The sequence below is a fragment of the Gambusia affinis genome, linkage group LG23 (genome assembly GCF_019740435.1).
Source record: "Gambusia affinis linkage group LG23, SWU_Gaff_1.0, whole genome shotgun sequence".
Taxonomy (NCBI): domain Eukaryota; kingdom Metazoa; phylum Chordata; class Actinopteri; order Cyprinodontiformes; family Poeciliidae; genus Gambusia; species Gambusia affinis.
The window spans coordinates 4,020,992-4,035,456 of NC_057890.1; the positions used below are offsets into that span (position 1 = coordinate 4,020,992).

A 14,465-nucleotide genomic window follows, 5' to 3' on the forward strand; every position below is an offset into this window, starting at 1 on the left:
TGACTGTAAACATTGCATTTAGGAATTTATTTTTTAGTTTTTCAATTATCAGAATTTCTTGGAATCTAAGAGAAATCCAGCTGATACCAAAAATAACTTTGGTAAAATCAATTATTTTCTCTCTCTCTCTCTATATATATATATACTGCATATATATATATTCATATATATTCACACAAGCTCGAAAGGAGGCAAAGACTTCTGAGAAATGTGTGTGTGAAAGCTCGTGGTGGAGACTTCCTGTATCTTTCTCTCTGTGTTCTGTTTTGCCCAGAAGGTCAGAGCTGTGTTGTTTGTTGACATTTCTCAGCAATTGATTTCTGTTCCCTCCCTTTGTTAGTCCTTTTCTCTCTATTTCCTTTCAAACAAACTTCAGTTTTATCTCCCTGGAGTGAAACTTTAGTTCTTAACATCTTTTCTTGACAAACAGAGTTAGTTTAACGGGATGACAGAAATGCTCTGTGAGCAAAGAGGGTGAAATTGTTGTATCTGTTGCTCCCATTCAGAAAGAAACATTATCAAAGGGGTTGAAAATAAAAATGTGACGCCCTAAGTAGCTATACTGACTCTCACAGGTTACGGAGCTTGTTTTTCTTAAAATCTTATTTAAAAGCTGCTATTATTTTTGACAGGGCAGTTTCTTTTATGTGTCACCTCATCCTAATGCCGTCGTTAGAACTCAGCGCCGAGGCAGGGATGATTCAGCAGACTGAAGCGGGGAACCGGGCTGCTCTGTTGTGCGAGCGCTGCCATCAAGTGGCGGGTATGGAGAATGTAAAATAGGTGGCTCTTAAACGCAGCCTGCTAATTCAACAGTGGGAGTGGAGGCTTTATGTCTGGATGCAATGAAAATGATTTTACTGGCTTCTATCAGATTCTCACGTAAACAAAAAACACATTTTCTGTTAAACAGTGAACCAAAAAAAAAACAAACAAACTGTTTTCTGTCGACTCTTCTTGACACTGCTTCAGTTTAATGTTTTTTGCCAGCATCTGTTAGCTCTCTTAATGTCACAACACTGCATTTCTACAGGTAGAGATCTAATATTTGATGAAATCATTCCAACACCTTGATGTTTTTCTTTTTCAGTAGTTCTGCCGTGTATTCAAATTAAAACCCTGTTTCTAATTCTGTTTAAGCTAACAGATTTCCTCACATTTGACTCAAAAACACCTTGGCGTACAGACAAGTTCCTGGGTGGTACTCTTGCACATTCCTCCAGGTCCAGTGGTTTGAAAAAAACCCCCACCAAAACAATCCCACATCATAACCCATCCACCACCACACTGGAGAGTTGGTGTGAGGCATTTCTGATGATGCAGATTTTGGTTTTTCAGAGTAATTGATGGTAGAAATTTTGACTGCAATGTACCGAGATCATGTGACTGCAACTAACTAACTACTAACTATTCCAAGCATACCATAACAACTGAATCCTGTTGACATTGCTTCAGTTCAAGCACCTGTTAGCTCTCCCAATGACAAGATCTAATACTTGATCTCCACTTCATCTCTACCGATGAACATGCTGGGACTGTTGAGTTCTGCTCACCTCTATCGTTACCGCTTGCATACTGAAGAGGCTTGCTCTTGTCGATGCTGTTGAAGCTCTGGCTCCGGCGGTTGAGGTTGGATGAGCCTGGGCTTCTGGACGCCCCGCTGCCTGCAGCAGGGACTCTGGCCGGCCCTGGTAACCTGGGGAAACCACGGCAGAAAAGAGCATTGCAGCGCTAATGGGGCAGTGTTGTATGTTTTCCAGCCACATAGTGTCAGAGTCAAGTAACTGTTAACTTCAGTTATAAAAATGCTGTGCATATCAAATATGACTTAAAAGAAATTTGACTTTGTAATTTAACGCTTTGATATTGGGCCTCTGTCTCTGTAAGGAGCCCTTGCTCTGTCAGGAAGTCATCACAACATGGCTCCTCTATTAACCCTTTAACAAAGAAGTAGCTCCTACAATGAGCTCAGCAGATGCACAGTTCCAACAGGTGTTTGCTAATTGCTGCTGGCTAGTCTGAAGGAGCTGACTGCAGCTCTGAGGAGGAGCTTCGTCCTTGAAGGAGGTGCTTGGTCCCATCAAACATTTTGGACAGCTAAATGGTTGCCATGGGAGATTAGATTTCTCAAACACGCAGGAAAGAATCAAGGCAACACGCCAGTTATGTTTTTGAAGAGGGAATAGCATTATAATGTGATGTAAAGCTAGAAAAAAGTCAATTTTACATGAGACTGGCCCTTTCAGATACATTAAAAACCACAACAACTAAGTCTCTATTAATACTAAACTCCAGAACAATGAATTTGTATTCATTCTGTGACGGTGACAAGACAATATCAGCCAGTAAGAGGTGTTACTAACCTACTGAAGGGGGGATTCTTATTAATAATCCAGTAATAAGACTTTAAAAAGTGTTAACTCAATGTCAAATTTTTCAGATTTATAATAAGAAAACAAATTTGTAAAACGCCCGACTCTCTCACATTAACAGGGTTATACTGATAGCAATTTTCTAGCCAATCACCAATCTCTAAAAAACCCTGACCTGCCGATTCCAATTTTGGCAGATTGCGATCTTTCGTGTGTGACAAGTTCCTAAATATGGCAGCGAAGTTGGAATACTGAAGAACCCAAGAAAGGTTCTAGTTTCATTGGATTCTGGAGGGGATGAGCATCTCTTCACATTCCTATAGATGATGTGGGAGAGTCATCCCAAGAAGCAGGCCTAAAACTGAACCAACAAAACTAGACTAATGGATGAAACTAACCGAATGGAAAAACGATTCTCTGAGGAACAACTCGGACCACACAAAGTTATGGAGAAAAATGGACGATGTACTACTGTACTTCTGTGCAGTCATGAAATTTTAAAGTATGATAAATTTGTGAGTAATTAATAATATTTTGCTACTTTATACAATAAAAGAAGCAAAGAAAAGATCAAATAGCGCTTCCTTTCTCCCAGTTGTTCTTTATAAGTTCCAACAGTTTTTCAACGCTTGGTAGAGTCAAAGCTGCCAGCGTCACATGTTGTTCTCATACCTCCCCTAAAGCAGAATTACACAAATAATCACATTAAACTGTTGGTGTTATACAACAGCTTGATGCAGCATTCTGCTCTTTATTAGATGTTTTCCTCCAGTTTCTTTTCTGTTTTAATGAGAACGGACAGAATTTTCAGGAATCACTAAACCTTATTTTTTTCAGCACGTTGGATAAAAGGACGTCAAGGTGAAGTTGGGTGTCTAATTTTTTTATTTTTTTATTTTTTATTCACAACCTGAGTTTTCTTCAAATTCTTGGCGGGGGCTGAACTGAAAAGAAGATTTTTCATCGCTGGTGACTTTCTGCTGGAAAGACACAGTGATGCCTCAGAGAGATAATCGATTCATTATGCCGCAAATGTCACCCGCGTCTGCATCGCAGCTGGGGACGAGATGTAGGAGGAGAAAGCTGCAAAACTCCCAAACAGAAAGCAGATTTTAATTTTGTCACGTTAGGACGCAGTGAGCCAGCGATCACGGCTTTCCATGTGATGGAACAGCTGCAGTTGGTCAGAATACGCCCAATGCTTGGTGGAGTGTGAGGAAGAATCCTATATGCTGTCAGATACAGATGTACAGAGGATGCATTGGACTCAAAACTATGTTGAAAACAAATCCATGTTGACAAAACAAAACAAGTCAACTTTTTTTGTTGCCAACAATCCAATGTGTCCTGATCTGTGCTAGCTTGGAGGACTTAAGAGAATTAGTCACATGAGAATAAAATTTCTGCTTTTTGACGAAATCCGAACACACTATCCTAATGTTTAAACATTGGTAGTGGTAGTATCAGACTTTTTTTCTTTTCAGGGTTGATGAGATTTACAGAGTTTCAATCCTGAAGGAAATCCAGACCTCAGCTAGAGAGTCCTTTTATTTAGTCCAGTAACAATCGTACAAAACTAAAGGTTACTTTCACATCTCCCTCAGAAGAGCAGAGTGAGAATCAAACCGCTGCACAGCAGAAACTGAGAGCAACCCCACAGATTTATCCTGCACACACACATGCTAAATTAAACCTTGCCTGGATGCAAATACACAAGAAGAAGTCAGTCAGTGAGAAAAGAGTTTGAATCATAGGAAGTAATGCTCAAGTAAAAAACAAAAAAAAAAAGGGATTCATGAATCTAGTCTGTCTACGTTTGGATAATTATCAATCTACAAGAAAAAGAACAAAAGGTAGTGGTTCATAAAATTTAGAAGATCCACACAAAGAGGAGCAGAAGAAGAAAAAACAGGAAACAAATGCAAATGGAGGAGAGTCAGCGGAGGATAATACTGCACACAGAGACAGGAGAAAATAAGAATGGGGGAAGAGGAGAGACAAAGCAAAGCAATTCAGCTGGAAATCAAAAGAAATCCCTTTCATCATTAGACGCTTTCATCTTCCAAACTACAGGGGTTGATGATGCCTCGGCAAAAGGGACCTGGAAGGAAGAAGGTAATCTAATGTCTGCGCTGTGGGTTCTGCCGACGGATGTGAGGTGAAATACTGAAGCCTGTCAGTCACCAGTTAAATGCAGATGTTTCAGAAGAAAGCCTGGGATGCAAACCAAAGCAAAACTCTCTTCTTTCTCTACCCCGATGAGGGTCTGGAATATCTGGCGGCTACACCGGCAGCGAGAGGCGTAGTTGTCAGAGTGAGAGCAGCAGAGGGCCAACAAACTGTCAAACACCCCCCCCTGCTGCCTGGATGGCAAACTTCATGGCCCTGTGCTAAACTACTAAACGCTTGCATCAAAGTGAAGACTCAGATTTTACTGGGATGGAGTACATCTCCCAAAATAGAGTGTGAAAACCGAATACTGTGGATTAAAACAATGATGTCAAAGCACATCAGAGATGATGGGAAGATGGAAGGAGCTAAACACAGGGCAAGAAAACCTGGTAGACCACCAGAGCTAGAAAGGAATAGTTCAGATAAAAGGTCCACATGCTTGTGCACAGTTCTGTAAGGCTAACGTGAAAGAACTGCTAAGTTGATGCCAAGAGGGTGAACTTATAAGTCTATTTGTCACAGACTATCAATAGCAGCAATAGGTACAGAACTTTACTAAATCTGTCTGCTACTTACAGCCTGCAGCTTCCTTTGTTGTGTCTGGTGTCTAAATTTTGATTTCATTGCACAGTTGATGAAAACTTTCCAAGCGACAAAATGTGATCAGCAATGAAACAAAACTTTCTGTTTGTGTTTGTGACGTGGAAATTCTTTGATGGATGAGAAATTGTGATCTTTGTGGGAGCAGCTTTTTTTCTATAATACCATAAGGACTTAAAAGTGAACAGACATTTTGCTAACAAGTTCTTTTGCATGTATGCAATGCAATATGCAAGTAAAGGGGTGGCAACGTGTATTTTCCATACAGTGGTTGTTTATAGCACAACCAAGTAACTATGCTACCTTAAGTGATCAAACGTGATTTAAAAGAAACTTTGTAATGTGACACCTTGAAATTGGACCACTGTCTTTGCACATCAGCATTTTCAACAACATCTTCAGTGTATTTTAACTGAACATCTTGCGATAGGCCAAGGTGAAGTGGAGCATAGACGATTTTCAAAATGCTTTATAAAGAAAAATCTAAAACATGTGGCGAGTGAAATGGAGGAGAGAAGAAACGTACCTTGTGTTTTTCTTCTGAGGTGACCCTATTCCACTGTGGCCTGGAGGACTTGCATATCGTGCTGTGAGACTGCAAACAAACCAGAGAAAAAGACAAATGTACCATTAAACAGAGTTAGACAGAGAGTGAGAGCAGTGCCTGGTAAGAGTTCTCCTAATCCACGTCTAAATGTAATAAAATGAAAAGGAGCAGATCCTTAGACGGAGGCACAGAGACGGAGCCAGGTGAAGGAAAACACGAAGCACGTGGTGGACACTGTCAGCATGCCAGGGAACATTTCTTTGATTTTTCACATGATGGCTCACACATGTTGGTAACCACAAGCTTATGACTAAGCCAATAACATCCCTCAGTCCATTTATAAAGCGGCCAGGAAAACTTTCCCAAACAGGTTTGCGGTGGCATCCTTTGAAGAAAACCCCAAATCACACAGCACAGAAGGCAGGGGAGAAGGAAATGCCCACAGCACCAGTCACAGTTAGTCACTTGGAGAGATGGGAGTTACTGCAATTATGCATGTTTCAGGCATGCCGCCTCGTTCGTGTTTGACAGGAATTGGCTTGGCTACATGCAGAGTTGTTTTTCAGTTAAACTAATGACATCCTGTAAACATTAAAGTGGGTGGAAAGTGGCAAGCTGAACCAAATTCTTTTGAAAATTAGCCTCACACCGGCGTTCATTGACACATTTCCCTGTTCTCAGCAGCAAGATGTAGACTAACTCACTGACAGCACACGCACAACAGCAATAGAAAACCTGCTAAGGCCAGAACTGACCCCTTGTATTTTTTATCTGCTGAAGAGATTACTTTTACTGCTGAATTCAAGATGAAGCCATTGGATGCTTTGTAAGACCTGTCAGTTTTCCCAAGTGAGGTTTAAATGTCTGACAGCTCCTTGACCTCTGTTGGTAAGACTGAATGTGTGTTTGTTATGATGAGGAGAACCTAAAAGTACTCTTTCCACCATCTGCCTATGTGAGGTCAACAGAACTCTGTCTTTTCTAGAAACAGTATTGGTAAAGCTCCACTTCCCTTTGATTGAGACACCTGACATTTTGTCAGAACTGCTTTGAGACCAACCGAATGTCTCGCTACTTAGGATTACTGAATTTTAGCTACAACAGCTATGGTTGTAGCTAAACTACTTGATAAATTGCAGTATTCTTAAGATTGTCAGAACAGGGAAATTGGGACAAAAATTGGCATAAAAATCTCTATGTGACGTAGGCTCAAGCTTGTACAACTCCCTCAGACTGAAGCAGTTTTTACCTAAATTTCAGGGAGAGGCTGGAGGGAAAAAAACACAAACGATAGATCACACCATGTTAGAACAGGAGAGTTAAAAATTGTAAAATGTTGGTTATATTAGTCTGCCAGAAGACCCAAGGTTAGTCTCTATTTCTACTTTTAACCTGAAGTTTAACTCCATCAGCAGGCTCTTTTAACTGTGGAAGTAGAAACCACCTAAGCACATATTTAAAGAGTTGACATGAGAAGAGTGTTGACAGCAGAAAACTCATGTCTCCACAGATCAAATAAAACATCTATCAACATTTGTCTGTGTAATGCCTCAAACACTGCAGTACACACCCACACACACACACACACACACACACACACACACACACACACACACACACACACACACACACACACACACACACACACTATATTTGATACTATCACTATCACAAGTCCATAGAGGAGAATCATTGTTTCTGGTTGGAAAGGGTAGCAACATTTAATGTTCAGTCCCAAGAATTACCTTTACACTGAAACCTTAATTTAATTTTCACATGCAAGTTGAAGAGATGCAAGAATTTTTGCTTTGTTTTTGATATTGGACTTGAAATGTTTCAGAAAACACAGTTAAAATATAAGCAATAGAAAAAAAGGCTGCCCTGCGACAGACTGGCGACCTGTCCAGGGTGTACCCCGCCTCTCGCCCAGAACGTTAGCTGGGGATAGGCACCAGCAACCCTCCTGACCCCATTAGGGACGAAGGGTGATTAGAAAATGGATGGATGGATGGAAAAAAAGGGTCAGTTACAATACAAGTTTGACTTGCACTCAAAGAAAACTAGGAATTTACTGCAAAAAAGCAACTTCATCAAATGAGCTTTGGACAATATCTTACAAATTTCACTAAGTTGCTCAAATATAAGTGCTTATAGTAGCTTATTGCACACCTACATTACAGGACAACAGGTAAAAATGTAATTAAAAAATACTATTTACCAGTTCATGATGCCAATGACTAATCCAGTCTCCTGAGTTTACCCTGTGATTTCCAAAAATCCACTCTGGATGCTCCCAAAACACATGCAAGCAGCTCAAGCTGTAACTACCTATGAGAAGGCTCAGTCTGGACCAGGCTTTTCGCCCTCCCATAGGGCAAACTGCTCTTGCTGTCACGAGAAACAGCGGTGGGTAGGCGTGAGGAGTGGCATACCCAGGGGTCAACGTGTTCACCCCACGACATAATGAATTAACAAGGGTGGGTGTGCTGTGCTCTTTCAGGCCTGGTCCCCCCTGACTTCTAGAGCTCCGAAAGCCTTCTGTGGCTCAGGGCTGTCCAATGGGGAGTTCCCCTTTGACACATACATACACACACACACACATATCTCATCCTCTTCCCCGGAGACACCAGTAGAGCCAGCAGGTGCTGTCTATAGAAAGCTTGCCATAGCGCAACTGTCAATGAGAAGTATGCCAAATATGACTCTGTGAATCTGCTGATGAAAGTCGTCAAACAAGTTTTTATCTCAAACAAGAATTTATCTGCTCAATCATGACTTAATGCAGCTATAAAGAAGTACTTTGAGAAGTGGATTATAGTCTATAGGAACTTTAATCAAAGTTCCTGGCCCGGGCACTTTTTGCACAGATTATAGCAAAATAGGTCTAGTTTGGTTACTGGTATGAATGTGTATGTAGGTTCTAAACACTTTTTGCTCAAAACCTCCAATATTTTATATGACATGAAAGAGAAAATACAAAGAGTTATTTTATGGTTGTTTGAAGTATAGAACAAGTCTGTGAAAGGAGCTACACATTCCTGGTCAACTGAACAAAAGAAGGGTGTGGTTCTCATGTTATTGGTTTTAATTGAGCCTCAGTTCAGCCTCAGATAGAAACTGTTACAGAAACTATGTGTAAATAATATGATACCCTATAATGTTAACCTAAAGTTATGTTGCTACAAGAATCTGATACTCACCAGTGCCTTTTTTTTTTTTTTTACAATTTTTCACATAAGTAAAAAAAAAAAAAAGATATATCTGCCAAAGAACAACTCTGTGTTTTTGTTTTTTCTGTCCTTTCTCTGTTTTTGAGCAGCAAAACTATGGTGGAGATTTTCATTTGAATAGCATCTGTGAAAGGACCAAAAACAATTTGAAATCATTTGAAATTCATTCTGTCAGTTCTCTGTTTGGGTCCAATCTCCATATTCAGACTCATCTAGCAGAGAAAGGTGCTACATATTGTATAACAGGATAATGTAGCACCTTTCTATGGACATTTGTGCCTGGCAGTCATTTTGGTTTAGAATGCAACTACTTTAAAACAATCCTTTATTTTCAGCTTTGCAAAGTAACTTAGCGCGAGCAGATTTTTACTTTTGAACCTAAAAAAAATTTGGTTATTTAAATTTTTTTCATATTATCTTAGATCAACGTTATTAAAGGTGAAGCACGATGAAATTGGTCAATTTGGTGGTTGGTGGAAATGTGTCAAAGTGGCTTATCACCTTGCGAACAGATTCAACATGGAGCACACTATTATTGAAACCATATCAAATGGGATGATGCCAAGCAAATTTCCCTATATATGTTGCATGTATCTAGCAAATAAATACATAAATGGATGTATTTGATTGTTTTTTTTCTACGTAAATCTGTCTTCTATGCTTACACAATCATTACAACAACTTGATTAAGAAGGAGCTTAACATCAGGGCATTGTATGGTGCAGTGATAAAGTGGGTTCTTGATGTAGCCCTTATGACTATTGCTGCATGCTCTACCCCCTTCTCATGCTCCCATTTCCTGGCTGATTAATCTCCACGAAAGCCACCAGCCATATGCAATTTTAAAACAAACGTGAGACCAGTTCACATAGGTTTTTAAAGATCACATTACTCGTTAACACACTCTCTTAGATTAAAGGTCAAAGAGCCCTCTGCTCCCAAAAACTCACAGATTATCAGCTTAGTTAACAGGAGACAGATATAATTGTTCTCCTGACCTTTGCTATGACGTCCAGAGTTAACAGTACAGGGCTGGAGACAAAGAAAGCATAGAGGATATGTGGAAATGAAGTAGGGTGCTGAACAAAGGCTTGCTCTGAATTTATCTATGTCACTTTATACAACAGGCATCAGACCAGAATGCGTTGTCAGCGACACAACCCTAACCCTTAGGACACACCCCATACAGAGTGTCTGTAACTTTTCCACCCAGCTAAGCAGTTACAGTGGTAGTAGTGCACATCACACTATAGTGATGTGTGTGAAAACCATTTCCACCTGTTATGAGTGAGATGAGGTGTGGGCTTGTAGTACAAGGCAGCTGTGGCCCTAGTGAACTCTGACACTCAAATGCATGACACTGACCCTAGCTTTGCCTCCCTTTTTTACAAAACCAAAGAGAGCAAAGCTAAAGATGTTGACAAGATCAACTTGCTGACCAGCTTCTCCTCGAACGCTGAGACTAACTGATCTGACGGAGTGGATTTTACACACAGGGGAGGGCAGATTTCAACCAGAGGAACACGATCCGGTGAGGGGAATGCTGCTCACGTGTGGCATCTCAGACCTTCCTTTAGATCGTCCTCAAAGGCTTGCTGTGTCTATTTACATCACACAAGGCCAGGACCTCTTTCCTATTACTGCTGAGGTGATTTTCTGATGAAAGATTTGCTGTAAAGTTGAACCAACAGAGTAACAGAAGTAAAGACTTCTGATTCCAACTATCCCTGACTTAAGTCTCAAGCACTGCTGCTGTATCAGTAATGGGCATGGAAATGATTTGACATCTACAACAACCCAAGAGAATAGTAGTTTAGCACAACGTGTTACAGGAAGTTACAAAAGCTCCTCAAAGTCAGTCAAAACTAGAGAAGCATGATGTATTGGCATCAACATTGGCATGTCATTTTTTAACACACTGGTATTGGTTTGATAAGTAAAACTGGGCTGATGTTTGTTTCCATCTTGTTAACGTTTGTGTTTGTGTTTCAGGAGGGTGAGGGAGTTGGACATGCAGTAGTTTTTAGGTCTTGTGACAGTAATATGGATGCAGCAAAGTATTGTGGGCGTTTTGCTGAAACAGAAAAAGAAATGTAGGTGTTGTCACTTTTACGTATGTGGCCTACTACATCAGCATCTTGAACGTTCATCGACTGAGATTGCCAGAAGTAATCTCATAATCTGCTGATGTTACTAAAGTTAGCTTCCGCTTCACAGGTTTTCAAGCAAGGAGCTTTTCGAAAATGAATCTTGCATCTCAGAAAACACAAAGTGTATTTTCAATTCTTTTATGACTTTTTTGGCATAAGGACAATGTCAGAATTACACAAGCATTAAAACAGCAATATATGGATTAGTCAACAACGATATGGATTATTCTACAATAATTGCCAATTCTAAAAGTCATTAAACATTATGTCTTTTTTTCAAAAATGTTGCTAAAATCTCATCTCATCTTGTTCCTGTGGACCCAGGATTATTTCACAAGGTAAGCCAGACACACACTTACACTGCCAGTTCATTGGAAACAGGTTGCATAAAAACTCCTTTTCATTTTCACCATCACTAAATGGTGACTTTTCTCTATAGTGAAGCCTCCACTTTAAGTCAACAAGCATTTCTAACCCAATTGGTAAATGAAGAGCGGAGAACCCCACCTGGACTGCATCTCTTGTGTTTTGAGGTTGCTGGTGGACGGTGCAGTGCTGCTGGCCTGCTGGCTGAGCTCCACCAGGGACTGGTAGTACTGCTGCTGCTGCTGCTGCTGCTGCTTGTAGCGTGACAGGATGAAGAAGAGGCCAAGGATGCTCTTCAGGTTGCCATTCCTGATCTCTGGAGGAACAAAGCGGACGGAGGCCGTGAGTTGCCGGGACCTTTGCTCCTAGAACGCCTTGGCTAACGAGTGTGTCTTGTACGTCACGCGCTGCTGCGGGGCGCAGCGATTTATAGCCGAGCACAGTCGGAGCACGTTCAATGAATTAAACACAATCTGCAAGTGAAAGTGCTGCGGCCGTTTGTTTTTCATTCGCCTACGACTGAAGTGGTGTCTTGTGACACTTTGGATAAATATTTTCCATCCTCTGTATTGTGTCTTTCAAACATTATGAAATGAGCATGTGGTGACTTTTGAACAAGGCCTCTTGGGGACGGAGCTTGAGAGCAGCTGTTGTGCAGCTAGCGTAGGAATGAACTGTACAAGAACCATTATCCACAAGCATCATCTGCTGCAGATCACGGCCACGCTGAGAATCCTGCTCATAATTTGGTTAATTATAAAAAGATAAAGCTTCACTTTAGTGAGTTTAAATGCTGGGTGAAAGTTTTCAAGTTTCCCACATTTTTTTGTTGAATTCACAAACTTGATTTATTTATTTTTGTTCTTTACAGGCAATTCATTTGTGACAAAAAAAAAAACAACTTAGGATTCGAAGAGCTTAAAATCATAAAAACGTCATGCAGTCACCTATTGTGAAAACAAGTAATAAATGTTACATTTTGCCAAATGCCATCATCAAAAACATCAAAGCACGTCAAATATGTTGATCAAAGGAGCTCAGTGTTTCTGCAGTTTGGCAGTTTTCTGGAACTTTGTTCCAGACTTGTGGAGCACAGAAGCTGAATGCTGCTTCTGTTTGTTTGGTTCTGGGGTGTGTTTGGACCAGAACCAGAAGACCTGAGAGGTCTGGAAGGTTGAGGCAACGATTCTAATATTACAAAATCTGTAAAAATTTATGGATTATTTCACACTTTCTTGTTTTAGTCGTGTTACTCTTGTGAGAAACAAGTTCAGAGATATTTTTTAGGCGCATCGGGGTTGTTGCTGTACTTTGGTCAAATTAAGAAATCCCGTCTTGATAACGTGCTTTCTTCATGCACAATGACAAGAAAAGTAATTCTGATTCAGAATTATGCATTTCTCTCTGGAGAAAAACAACAACTGGTAACTTTGGCTCAGGCACTCATTCTTAAATGCGGTCCACAGTGAGAGATGGCGCACTGAGGCGGGGCGTAAATGGCACCTTTATTCTCTTGTTTAATCTGCCGAGGCACACACACACACACACACACGCACACACACACGCACACAGTACTCAGCCATGTATGGCTTGGACTGTTGAGACCGTGAAAGTAAGAGAAGATTAATCTCTCGGGGATTGTTTTTCATTTTATAACAGCCAGAGGCCATAATTCATAGTGGGCCTTTGAGAGAATCTCAACAGAGGGCTTTTTCCCCCCTGAGCTTTAGAGAAAGCCAGTGTTACAGATTTGAGCTGCTGGTAATAGAAACTTTTGGAAACTGATAAATAACTCTCTTTGATAAGTGATAGAGAAGGGGGGGGGAAAAATTACCACGCTGAGAGAAGCAGCTCATGAGCTCATGTGATAGTTGTACTCAGAGGAAGTTAGCAAGAGGGGATTTCTTAATTTGACCAAAGTGCAGCATCAGCCCCAATGTGCAACACAGTGTGGTTGGAATAAAGCTTTATTGCACATTCTCTCCTTTATTCCTACTTTTATATTAGGAATAATAAACAAGAGAAAATACTGGATGTACAACTGTAATGAAACCTGGATTTTGTATTCTGTACTCCTGATTCAATAGAAAAGTAAAGTTGTTTTTTCAGGGGGCATTATACAGACACTTTTGAATAAATTATGTGTGTTTATTTAAATAAGAAAATGTTTGACTGAATAATTTGTTCATTTGCATTTTTTAAATGTATTTATAATATTGCATAAGATGCAATATTGTTATGCAATTTTCTTTTAACCTCTTAAAAGAAAATTTAAGAGGTTAAAACAAATCTGCAGAATGTGCCAATTTTTGTAATCTCATTGAATTAATCGTCAGAATAATCGATTATTAAAACAATCAGTTGCAGACTTAATCTATATCCTCACAAATAAAAAAGCTGAGATGTTTGATCTAACATCTAACGTCTCCTACCTGGTTCCATCTTGCTTTTAAGTTAGTCTTAACTCCATCTTTTAAGTCTTGTTCCATAAGGTACAACTTTTTAAAAATTAATTAAGGACGTTCTGTGGGCAAAAGGGTGTCCTAGGTGTACCTAATAAAGTGGCCGGTGAGTTCCAGTTGACCCTTCATTCTTCCTCTTACCTCTACATCTTTGTAATTTGACGAACCTACACAGAGGAGTGCTTAAAGTTGCAAATGAAATGCAAACTGGCCTGCAGAGATCCAGCAGGAAGGACCTTACAGTGGCGAGCTTGTTCACAACTTAAACTATTAGGAGCCTGTTCTGCTAACATCACAGCTGCTGAGACCGCGCACTTAAAAAAAAAAAAAAAAAAAAAAAAAAAAGATTAAAGATCTACAGTTAGCATCCCTGAGTTTCCTCATTATGAACACCTAGCTGTAAAGTTTGAGCGGGGGCTTAAGGCCAGAAATGAATGACTCAACTTCCTGCACATAATTATCATATTTCAGGTAGTAAAACGTTTTATAAACTCACTTTGATATTTCTGGTGTGCAAAGTGTCAAAGTTAGTTTTAAGGGTAGTCGTTTCGTGCGCGGGACAAGCT

General features: G+C 40.1%; 1 protein-coding gene across 19 annotated transcripts in view; it reads right to left on the reverse strand.

The window, feature by feature from the left end:
- nav3 (neuron navigator 3) overlaps positions 1–14,465 on the reverse strand; it is a 279,354-nt gene that overhangs the window by 80,653 nt on the left and 184,236 nt on the right. For 18 of the 19 annotated variants that reach the window (XM_044107981.1, XM_044107989.1, XM_044107991.1 and 15 more), the window contains 3 exons: positions 11,579–11,753; positions 5,671–5,739; positions 1,554–1,696 (listed from right to left, as the gene is read on the reverse strand). In XM_044107981.1, the coding sequence (XP_043963916.1) occupies positions 1,554–1,696; positions 5,671–5,739; positions 11,579–11,753 (387 nt within the window). Of the gene's footprint in view, positions 1–1,553; positions 1,697–5,670; positions 5,740–7,909; positions 7,980–11,578; positions 11,754–14,465 lie in introns of those variants that run through there. The other variant, XM_044107986.1, reaches the window with a different exon arrangement.